The 13,062-nt window shown below is 36.2% G+C and overlaps 1 protein-coding gene across 1 annotated transcript in view; it reads left to right on the top strand.

Moving 5' to 3' along the window:
• LOC149806898 (serine/threonine-protein kinase Nek8-like) overlaps positions 1-13,062 on the top strand; it is a 60,664-nt gene that overhangs the window by 22,594 nt on the left and 25,008 nt on the right. Inside the window, exons 7-8 of the mRNA XM_089959277.1 lie at positions 1,941-2,149; positions 8,158-8,240. Coding sequence (XP_089815403.1) covers positions 1,941-2,149; positions 8,158-8,240 — 292 coding nt within the window. The remainder of the gene's footprint in view (positions 1-1,940; positions 2,150-8,157; positions 8,241-13,062) is intronic.

Raw genomic sequence — 13,062 nt, 5'->3', positions numbered from 1 at the left:
TCGTTACGGATCACTGCCATCTCACCTCTGTCTGCGGCGGTTCGAGTCTAAGATTCAGCCAATGTGGGCATGTGAGAAAGCCTGCCAGTAGCTTCTCATGGGTCGGTGGTTCTTTCCATGGTTTTCTGGGTTCTTCCTCCACCATTAATACTGGCCGCCATGTATAGCCTATCGTGCTGAAAAATGGCGTTAAACCCCACAACAACAACAACAACAACATCTTTTACTAATAATCAGATCAGCAGTGTGTTGTCACTAAAAGACTTTGTATGACATCTAGATGATCTTGAAAAATTTTTTATCACTACTGTTTGACATGTGGTCATATCACCTTTGTATTTTCACAAAAAGACTGTGACATGTAAATGATCTGAGATAAAAATGGTACCAGTCTGACTTCAGGACAAAGCCGCGATCTTGAAAATCTTTGTACATGAATGGATGATCATATTGACAAATGGTTTTCACCAAAAGGCTACCTATGATGTGTAGTTTGCCCTGAATGAAAATGCTGCATATATGAACTCTAAATATGGCCACCACAGTGGTTATAATGAAAAATCTATTGTTGACTACTCGTCCTGAATGGATGATAATATAGACATAGGGTTTTCACTAAAACAATTCATGAAATATGTAGTTAGTACTCAATTGAGATGTTGTTGTTCTAGGGTTTAATACCATTTTTCAGCATAAGATAGGCTATACATTGCAGCCAGTATAACTGGTCGAGGAAGAACCCTGGAAAACCCAGGGAAGAACCACCGACCCACGAGAAGCTACTGGCAGGCTTTCCCATGTACCCACGCTTGCCGAGCCTTGGACTCGAACCCACGCAGACAGAGGTGAGATGGCAGTGATCCGGAATGGTGAGCGCTTTAGACCACTTGGCCACTCGGGGCCCTGATTCAATTGAGATGATGCTGATCTTATCTCTAAAATTGCTGAATTGGTTGCCATCTAAAAAAATCTTCATATAGCTACATGGGGTTTTCATGGAAAGACTTCTTATGATATCTAGTTGGTTATGAATGAATATATTGCTGATCTGATGGATAGTTTTGCTACCAAAATGGCCATCTTGAAAATCTTGTTATTGTTTTTCCTCCTGAATATGATGTCTAGTTGGTCCTATATGAAAATGGTGTCAATTTGATGGGCACCCTTTTCTTCAAAATTTATTCATCATTTTATTTGCATTTATTCTGCCTTTTTTGTTATTCTGATTTGAGTTTGCATTCATTCTGCATTCAGTTTGCAGTGTTTTAGTTTTGCTGGTAAATCATCAGTTTCAGTACCTGCAGTTCCATTATTGTCATGACTTCGTATGCAAGGCATAGTTAACATTGATACATTGGCCTAATCCCATACCCATGAAGTCAATGGCTTCCAGCATTCAACCATGTCCTTTATAGTTATGGGTTAGTCATTTGTAGTTAAGGGGTAGTCACAGCATTAGCTGCTGGTGACTTACGTAGTACTTGGATGCTGTCATTGATTCTTTGACTCTGAAAAATTGGGTCTCTTAATTTCTCATTTTTTGGATGAAACTTTGTAAAATTTATACTTTAAAAGCTTCTTCTTTCTGCCCATTGTAAAGACATTATATGTGATAAACATCTATAATGTCACAACCTGTGCAAGATGGGTAACACCATATGTCATTGAATATATTAGTGGGTGAATATTATCATTCAGTCTACCATGTACATGAAAAGGAATTGAATACAGAGACAAACACTGCACTGTCTCCCTGGTATGCATTTTTTGATATAACATGACATATAAATGGCTGTTGAAAATAGATTCTTTTTGTGTTTATACATTTTTTTACTTTATTCAAATATGTCATGAAGAGTCTTCTTGATAATTAATTTTATATTAGCTTCTTTTAGAAAATAAAATGTTTAATTATGTATTTAAAAAAATGTTATTTGCAGAATCTTCCAGCACTGATTCTAAAGATCATGCGAGGCACATTTGCTCCGATATCAGAGCATTACAGCGAGGAATTACGTTCCCTGATATTGAGTATGTTGCATTTGGATCCAGCTAAGAGGCCTGACATTAAATCCATTATGGCTCAGCCAATAGTCATTAACGCCCTGATGAACCTCCATACTGATCTGGGCAAAATCCCATGTACCAAGTAAGTTTCCACATGGAATTATCTCCCTTGCATCACAAGATGAAAGTCTGCTAAAATTAAGAATGAGTAGAGGAAGAAGCCTTTATGCAATTTTATTTTAAAATGATTACTTTTTCATAGATGTTTTATGGCATTTTTTTTCTCAGTAAGTTGAGCAAGATCATGCAAAAGTGATACAGAAATGTAATCTTTGACATGGTTGGAATTTATTAAAGGGAAACCTTGCTTTTAGACTTCCTGTCACTGTATTAATTCTTTTAAAATTATGGGCACTAATACCAAATTTCAAATTTGTGGCTAATTAGGTGAATAAACAGCTATAGATCAAAGTTGAATTATCACAGGGCTGCACCATCTTGACTATCAGTGTACTCTGGGACAAACTAAATTAACTCCCTTTCTTTGTAGTGTTGTCACATAGCACATTTCATTAATGATATTTGTTGGGATGTAATTATTTTGCAGAGATCTACATTACCTCCATAATGAATAGGACAAAATTGGCGAAAATAGGGAGAAGTAGATGTTGAAAGTTCAAAATTGTCTCTTTAATATATTAATATTTCTGTGTCATCTTATTAAATTGTCACTTTTATATATTTTATTAGTTGTATGTCATTTTAATAAATGATCATAAAATATTAATTTGTCATAGTTTCTTTCACCACAAATGGTAACCTTGAAAACAGGTTCCAGTCAATTATTAGCAACATATACCATAGGATAAGTCTTCTTTTCTTATGTCTGTATCATCAGATATTTGATAAAATGATTAATTTTATTAGTAATGGACTTGGGATATGTTCACCATGTCTTAATTTGCTTAAGTTTTGTTACAGAATTTCAATGTTTCATTTTTTTAAGAGTCTTGTGAAATTTTGGCAGGAATTCTGTTTGTAGCAATGTAATTTCTGGTATTTAAAACTGACTACAGCACATAAGAAATCCTTTTTGATCTTTCCAATCTTTTTTTTTTTGAAGAGGCACAGCATCCAAACTTTGCCGTATCCTCCATACAACCCTGATTTAGCTTTGCCACATCCTCCACACACCCCTGATTTAGCTTTGCCACATCCTTCCTACACCCGTTTTAGCTTTGCCACGTCATCCATGCAGCCGTGATTTTGCTTTGCCACATCCTCCATACAGCCCTGATTTAGCTTTGCCACATCCTCCATACAGCCCTGATTTAGCTTTGCCACATCCTCCATAGTCATACAGCTCTGATTTAGCTTTGTCACATCCTCAATACAGCCCCGATTTAGCTTTGGCACATCCTCAATACAGCCCTGATTTAGCTTTGCCACATCCTCCATACAGCCCTGATTTAGTCCATGTGATATTTGGCTGAATTCTGTTATCAGAGATTCTCTGAGAGGTAGATGATTTAAAAACTGAATGCATTTGGAAGTCTAATTATCCCTTGTAAGATCAGTATACTTAAAAGTGAATTCAGGATGGAATTTAGTAATTGGACAATCAAACTGAGAAAATGTGTATTGATGCATAGTGTATACTTTGAAGGATGCACTGATGTGCTGTTCATTAACTTTGTTGTGTATTGTGCTAATATTCAGAACTTTTTAATTACTCCTTGAATGTGTTGTTCTCTGATAAACTTATATGTTCTACACAAGATTGCCATTTCCTGCTCACTTTAGTCCCTCCTACAATAGAAATCATCACTGACGCTTAAAAATAAAATGACTGATCATGCACTCTGACAGTATTACTAATTTCACTGCTAATTGATTAAATATGATTACATATGACTGTGAAAGAGAGTACTGACTCTTTGTTTGGCCAACTTGTATAATTAGGCTTAGAAACAGCTGTTCACACTTCAGACAATACCTAGATTAGCCCTTTCCTCAGCTCCCCAAGATCAAAAGATTTTTTTGTCTCATTTGTCTTCTTGCAGGTATAATGTGTTTCTATAATAAATGCAAATAAGTTTGTTAAATCTGTACCAATGTCACTTTTTGCAGATTTTGTCGATTCTGCATATAGCCGATTATTAAAATTGCCAAAACCGATTATGAGACCAATTATTTCATTATTATTTGTTTTATAACAATGATGGGTTCGGAAACATAATCCTATTAATTAAATGCAAGCAGTATTTTACCATGTGAGTTATAACAAGGTTGTTTATGCGGCAAGTGAATTTGAACTTCAATACAAAAAGAAACAAACCGAATAAGAAGTACACTGCTATTTATAGAAAACAATGATCACACAAACATAAAACTTGAAAAACTTTAAAACTAACACTGATAAAATTTATGGTTTGCCAATTCAAGATATAAATGAATGAAAATGTATTAAGCTAGTCTTTGAACTTACGTTCAGTGATGCAGGTCGCCATTACTAGATTTCCATAAATGACTAAAAAATATTAATAATGATAGCCCAGTAATAATTAAAATTAATAATATGCATGCTTTAAGACTAAAGTTAGACGTCACTGTACGCTGGCTGCAGCTAATACTGAAAGCCTAGTTGAGGTACATTGTGTTTAAGCAAGAGTAACATTTCTCCCTTCTCGCCAAGTAACAATCCAGGGCAATCCCAAAAAATCGAGCCTGCGCCACTTAACAGCTGCTCGCTCGGAACGCTTGAAGCTGGTGCAGACAAATAGCGTCTAGCTAATTTAGCCAAATAGGGGAACTGAAACCTGTGACTGTTTCACCAGCTGTATATGTCTTCTTCTCGTGGCAACAGAGGGCTGGCCAGATACAATTCAAGCATCACGTCAAAAGAGTCATCCACGTGGTTTGTTTTGTTGATGGTATGGACAGGTTCATCACAGGCCACAGAAAACAAATCCCAGAGATGGTCCAATGGTGTTTGTTTCAGTTGCAATTTTTCATTTTTTGGTCTGGGGTTCCTCTTGCTTGTCAGCAGTCTGATTCAAGCTATTCTTTGGATCTGGTTACAAGTAATTCATCACTGAATAGGCAATGTTTGAATCATGGATCCAAGATGGTGGCCAAGACAGGTTTCTTGTTGCTGGCAATGTCAGCAAAGCATGTGTTTAGTGCCGTCAACATATCACAGTGCATTGTCTGAATACCTTGACTTGCTTCATGCTCTCAAGCCAACAACAGTCGGAGCATTTTCATCATAGGAAGAATGATGGATACTGTTGTTTGGCTATCACTTACTTCCTTGGTAATGGCCGCAAATAGGCCTAACATGTCCACAATATTGTTAATCCAGACCCACTTTTGGGCTGTTAGGCTAGGCAGGTCATAGAGAGTAGCGTAAGCCCACAAGACTTGTTTTTGTTCATATAATGAAACCAACATATTGTATGTAGATTTCCAGTGTATCTGGACATCCTGGATGAGTTTCTTATGGGCAGCTCCAAATTTTCCTGCTGCTGTTCAAGCTGCTGTTGTGCCAGGAGGGAGTGCCGGAACTTGCTGACTATGGATCGCGAGATTGCCAAAATATCTTTGACAGCTTGTTGTGACAGAATGCCATCATGGACAATGAGCTGCGGTATGTATGTGCAACATAGCTGATGCTGTCAATTTCAGCCAGACGCGTTGCTTTAACCACGTTTGGACCTCTGTCACAGAGAAGAACATTGATATGAGTTTTGGAAATGTTGTATTCTTCACATAATTTGTCCAGTTTCTCGCCAAATATTCTCCTGTGTGTGATTCATCAAGAGATGTTGGTGCTAAAGTCACCTGTTTTTGCTGAAAGTCTTGCATCAGCCAGTGTTCCGTAAGACTCAAGGCTACGCCAATGGACGGGTCTGACCACACATCAGATGTCAAACTAATATCAGATTGGGCAGAAACTAAATCACATTTTATCGCTTTATGCATGTCAGGTATCAGAGATGTGGAAAAGTACTTCCGACTTTGAATTTTATAGTGCGGTTCTGCCTTGGCCATCAGACATCGAAATCCAGTGTCTTCAACAGTGGAAAATGATTGCACATCTACTGCCATGAAAAACAATAACTTTGTGCCAATGAATAGCTTTCAGGTAGTCAAATGCAAATGGCTAGTCAGAGTACGAGGATTTGCTGGAGCTCTTGAGGTTAACTATGCAGCATCCTTTTCTTTTTTATCTGCCAGAAACAGGCCATGTTCGACAATGTGCTTGCAGCACAAGTGCTGGACAAGATTTGATGTTGTATAGGTTTTAGAATCATTTCCAACTCCAGAAATGCATGCTTTGTGCAAAGTGTGCAAATTTTCTTTGGACTTGTCGACTGAATTTACTTTAAACTAATTCCGGACTAAACACTATTTAATAGTGGACAATCGCTTGTCAGTATTAATAATCCAATCGTTTCGTGCTCTTGAAACAATGTTTAAAATCAAGTAAGTTACTACTAAGTTGTCCATGTGGCTGGATGGATGCACGCACCAGGCTGCAAGTCGCACACTAAAGCAGCGGGGGTATCCAGGGGTAACGTTGCTGGCACTGGCATGCCAGTATCAGTGCTGCATAATATTTGTACGTCAGCGTTCAGCTGCTTCAGCATGTGACCGCTATTCTTTGATTAGCAGCATTGTAGGACTGGCTAAATTACAGATTAACTATAATAAGTCATAGTTTCATAGTAGTTGGAAATTTCGCTACCTATCTAATCTGCCTAGCTATCTGCTAATGTGTATGCTGGAAGTTCAACAGCCACATGAGGCCTCATTTGCTGGTTGGCTGCTGTGATTGGGATGATTGCATGAATGGTATTGATAATTTGTTGCGTGCAGACGATCAGCGGTAGTTTACAGCAAGTGTGATAAAAAGTATTTACTTTTAAGAATATATTGTCTTTCACTTAACCCCCAAATCAAATGTTTATTCCTTAATTTTCACTATTTAATTCTGATTTAAAATTCAAGACATGTCAAGATGAATGTTATGATTGAATTTATATTTTGGAAATTTGTTTACATCGGCACCGATTATTTCTGCCGATACCAATTATACCAATTGTTCTAATAATCAGCCCAATTATGAGTATGGCCGATTAATCGGTACAGCTTTAGTTACTGTTTGGTATTATTTCAATACTGTTTGTATATAAGTTACCTTAATTTCCATGATGACTTTAGCAAATAAATACTGCTTATATCAGAAGAGTTGGCCTTTGTGAGAGACCTGTCATCGACAGGGAATGAAACAAAGCTGACTGCAGCTATTGCTGTGAACACATGATGCTATTGAGATGAGATTCAAAATGTTCATCTTACTGCACATATAAACATTTTTCATCAGATATTATGTTTTTCATCACATATATAAGGCAAATCTCATTTCTGCTGCAATTATATGAATATTTTTCACCCCATCCAACTTAGGAATTGCTTTGACCTGTGTTGATAAAAACTGCCCCACTTTTTAAATTGACATCTTTGTGTTACATTGACAGTGTGACTGGAGTGCAGTGAGTACAAGCAAGATAAGAAATGTTTTCAGTATCAGTTCACATTCTATTCCTTTATTTAAATATAGCCTTCTTCATCCAACAAAAGTTTAATTGTGGTCACTCCATGGACCAATTAAATCATCAAGAAACCATTATTTGGTTAGGAAACACTGGTTGCTGACTGTTCACCATTATAAAATAATATTAATATAGCAAATTTGATGGAAGAGGAGGGGGAATTTAAATGGCCGTTGTTACCATGTGACCATTATTTAAGGGTGACTTTGGGACAGGCTTGATAGTATAAATAATTATCTCTGATTTTGGAAATATTCAGATATAGCAAGATACAATTTTTTTGTTTATAAGTACATGTATGTACAATTATATATGTATCTCGGATTGAATGAAATTCCCTTGGGCTCATTGCAAAGGAGATACATTATTGCATGCCGTGATTGTCATGTATGCTTTGGTTCTTGAGAAGTAAGCTTGACTTGCAATTTATTTTTGTTTCTTGTTTTGGATTGCCATTTTTAAATTCAGATCCAATATGAAGGAAATAAAATCCTTTTCCCCACATTTATACATATTTTCTGTTTTGCATAAGGACTCAGAGACCTTTGTCCAGTGCCATGCCTACTACAGCCAGAAGCAGGTTAAGTGGGAGGGGCAGTTCAGCAAGTATCAGAGGTAGGATTAAGTTTACACCACTCCCTTGATAACTCGTGCCCTGATAACTCACAAACTCGCTTATAACCTGGGGTCAAGTGTGGATCCCATTTTTGAAACCAGAAAATGCCTCCAAAAATGATCCCTATTTCTTAAAACTATAAGAAAATCGCGATCAAATTTGGTAACTAAAACATTGATATATTGCTCATTTTATAGTCGAAAACGGTAGATAGGACCTCAAAATTTTAATCACCATTTTGAAATTATCATCTCTTAAGAAGAAGTCATATAAGTGGTTACATTTTCTTTCCAAATGACATTCTTAGTACACCTTATTAAAGATATTCAAGGAAATTTCAGTCAATGAAAAGTCGCACCTAGTGTAGGCAGTACATTAATACTTAAATACCAATTAAATAATTTTTGTTAAGTGAATTTTGTGTTTTAATTCTATCTTTTAGTTCCTTTTAAGTGTAATCATCATATAGGTGGCACTCTACAGTTTCATATTTTGCTTAGGGTTAGAATTTTAAAGAAAAAGAATTTTCCCGTCTTTCCTCACTGGTTATACTAGCTATTTAAAAAAAGACCTTGTATATCTTAGGTATAATTCAAAGAACCTTTAATTCCAATTATTTTGGTGTATGATTGATGGGTGTAATATGGGTTATAAAGTATACAGCTTGGCCTTACTCCAGATGTGCACCTTTCAAAAAATGCTAGCTCCACTTGGTCATTTTCACTTCCTGAACTTCAGAGGTAAATTGTATAAAACAGAGCTGATAACTCTTTTTTTACATAAATATTTGGTAATTCATTCATTGCACTTTCAGAAGCAGGTATTGTCTAGTCTGGCAATTTTCATTTCCCCTATTTTAATAGCTGCTATGGATAGTGTACTTTAGACTAATTCAGGCTGATTTTTTAGCACAAGGGAGCAGTCATTTTAGTTAGCAGTGTGCTTAGATCATGTACAATTTCCAAAAGTACAATATCCAAAGAAATATCATCCACATTACAATAATGTAGAATAGAGGTATGCCAACATTCTCTCCATTGTGCATGTTTTAAATGCAAACAACTTCACCTTACATACATCACTCTCTCAAAAGTACATAATAACTGGTGAGCGCCCCCAAATGCAATGTGTATTTAAACGTAAAATGTGTCAATCAACTGTAACAGCTATGTCTGCAGGTGTTTCTCTGATAACCAAATTAAGTGCTGACTGTATTTTGATAACTGACTTGTAGAAGTATTGGTTAAAGTCTTGCACTGAATTAAGAGCTGACCTTCTTTGTATTTCACATTAATTGTGTAATTTGAATCAAATAAAGGCGATGGATTAAAAGAAAAGTTAAAAGGCACGCAAATCCTACAAACTTAAAATCTAGTGGCCCCGGTTGTATGTCAGGTGAACTCACTTAATGGATCAAACGAACACTGTTAAAAATATTATTGTGTATGTAACGTAAACTACCTTAAATTACCAACTCATTCATAACTGATTAAAGATAGCAAGGAAACTAAGCTAAAAGAATACTTCTTAAAATAAAGTGCTTGGTTTCACAGATACTGACCATTGTGAGCAAGCGAATTTCAGAGACTTTCTGAACTGGCACTAACAGATATCGTCAAGGATGATAAGTTTCACTATTACTTCCAATGAAATTATGACATCAGTAATGTACTAATTGAACAAATCAATAATTGAATTTCAACATAGATGATTGTATCATGAAATAAATGTCACTGTTTTTGATATAAAGGAATCTTGTTTGGTGGTGTATCAACAGTTAGTCTAGTTCCCTGCTAACATACTCCCGATTTTGCAGGATATTATAAATTACAACTCTGGGAACCAGACTAATCAACAAACCAAAAAACAGTGACATAATACACAGATATTTTCACATACACGTGATGGTTGTTGAAATCAGTTGGAACGATCTTTCACATGTTGGACATTTTGAAAATAAATGTTATTTATACAGAATAATAAACAACTTCATTAGAAAAAGCGCATTATTAACAATTATTATCGATGTGATTGTAAAACAAGGATTTGGTCATTAAACAGCCCAGTCCCATAACCCTCCCCCTGCAGTTTTCTCGATGTTTAAGCAGATTTTTTTCCATTTTTGGAGGTCCCTCGGTAACTCGTGCCCTCACTTATAGTGCGTTCAATGTTTGTCGACCCTGTTGTGCGCAAGTTATTGAGGGAGAGGTGTAATTATCATATAGAACCAAATAAAGCATCTTGTACTTTTTAATTTTGTTGCCTAAGAATTTTATTTGCAATTTGGTCATTAAGATCCAAAAGCCACCTCCTTATTCCCATAACTTTAAGAGAACACAACTCAAACTCAGGCTCACCATGTCAGTATTTAGATATGTATTTGCTTTGATTAGAAATAAATTAGAATAATTAGAGAACATATCAATATTTAGGTATGTAGTAACTTTGATTAGAATTAAATCAGAATTGCAGAATATGTCAACACTTAGATGTGTAGTAACTTTGATTAGAATCAAATCAGAATAATTATAGAATACATCAGTATGTAGGTGTGATGTGATGTGATTTGGATTTTTAACGTAGCTTTAACAATTTTTCAGTCATATAGCTACGATGTCTGCAATGTGGCAGTTTATAGTGATGTCTAGCACTGGGGCATCATGCCGCAGACATGTAGCATGATGTCCCACCCAGTCACATTATCCTGACACCAGGCCGACCAGTCCTAACACTATCCTCTTAATGCTGAGCACCTAGCGAGGCAGCTATTAGTACCATTTTTGTTCTTGTACAAGAATGTGTGATGTAATTATCACCTTGAGTTTATCATATGCATGGCTTTCACACTCATACTCACACAGAATACAAACATCCATAATTAAATCATTCTTGGTGTTACAGTACATGCTGTAGATTTGGCTGCAGTTAACATTGATAAAATATACAATAGATAACATGCGAAGCAACTCCATTTGCAATAACTCTTATGTACCTCTGACAGACCTTTCTGGAGCTAAGACAGTTTTGTAAACCAATAGGCACAGATTAATAAGAGTATTAATTACAAATTAATGAATGAAAGACAGGGTAAAAAGGAAGAAAAAGAATGAGAGCATACATGGAAGTGGTCACTGATTGAATGAATGAGCAAGAATGGGAGACTGAAAAATTGAATGTGGAAGAGTAATGTTGAATAAGGTGAATAAACAACTGAGTAAATGAATGTGTATATGAGTGAAGATGATTTATGAACTAGTGAGTGAATTGATTAGGGAGAGATATAACACAATGGATGAGCAAATAAACAATTCTATTAATTAATGACAAAACTGGTGAGGGAAAGAAGTAACTTACAGAAAGATATTAAAACAAATTAGAGTAGAAAAAGGGGTATCAAAATGAAAGTTCATATACCTATTCGGCCAATTTCATGAGTTCATAGAGTTGCATATTACACTTATATTCTAATTTTCTCATCAATTTCACCATAGATGTCAAATTGTATCTTTTTTCCTGATTTGGTTTTACCATACACAGATCCATTAAAGTACCATGCACTGTCAATTTCTTGATGCCTGGATAATTTATTCATAAGTTCAGTATTCATCCTGGTCACATCCTCTACCAGTCTAATTCCTTTGTACTGTATAAAATCCTTCTGCTTCTTGATAATTGGAAGTTTACAATCCAGACTCCAGAATTTGACAATCACTGGCCTTGGTTGTTCCTGTTGGCCTGGGATCCTATGCACAGCCATATTATCCCTGTTATCCGAATTATTTTTTTTACTTCCTTCACAGGGCACTGAGTGGCCAAGTGGTCTAAAGCACGCACCATTACGGATCACTGCCATCTCACCTCTGTCTGCATGGGTTTGAGTCTCGGGTTCAGCCTATGTGGGTATGTGAGAAAACTTGCCAGTAGCTTCTTGTGGGTTGGTGGTTCTATCCAGAGTTTTCCCGGGTTCTTCCTTCACCATTAATACTGGCCATCATGTATAGCCTATCTTGTGCTGAAAAATGGCATTAAACCCAACAACAACAACAATGACTTCCTTCACCAGTTTCAGAATTCTCTATTTCAGACTTTCATTTTCCTGATCCTCCAGCCCTAAAACTTTAACGTTCAGCTTCCTTGAATATTGTTCGATTTGGTTTGAATTCACACTTGCTTGCTTCGATCTCCTGTCAGAATCTTTTATGTCACTCCTTATTTTATCATTTTCCTTCTTTGCATCTTGTAATTTTTCTCGCAATTTGTGGTTTTTGAATTCCACTGAATCCACCCTATCCATCAACTCTCCTGTCCTCTCCTTTACTACCATTTCTTTTTCTACAACTATCTCCTTTATCAGATCTTCCTTCACATTCTCTAACAATTTCCTCACAATAGTGGAGACAATTTCTGTAAGGTCTTCTTTTTTCACCAAGTCAGCAATAACAGATGTGAAATCTACCTTTGAAATGCTCCCTCTGAGACTTTGTTTTATTTCATCTAAGTCCAGCTGAATTGTACTCAAGCTTGATTCACTCAAACTTGTGTCAGATGTCTCCATTAGGACGCCACTCTGTCGTCTGGTTTTTATGTGTTGCTTGCCTTGATCTTTCTTTCCACTCATGCTTGTAGATAATTTTGTTTGGACTAATTTTTTCTCACTACTCATTTGTGACACTGACAGTAATTACTCATCATTTGCCAGAACAGGTAGTTACACTGAAATAAGTAAATGAGTCAAACAAATCAGGTAGGGAGTGCCTCAAAACTGCACCACTAAACTTCCATCTCTATGCCATCATGATTGAATTTTGAGTGAAAAAACAC

Source organism: Sinohyriopsis cumingii, chromosome 1, assembly GCF_028554795.1.
Source record: "Sinohyriopsis cumingii isolate HCF-2022 chromosome 1, ASM2855479v2, whole genome shotgun sequence".
NCBI lineage: Eukaryota > Metazoa > Mollusca > Bivalvia > Unionida > Unionidae > Sinohyriopsis > Sinohyriopsis cumingii.
This window is presented reverse-complemented; position numbering and strand designations above follow the sequence as displayed.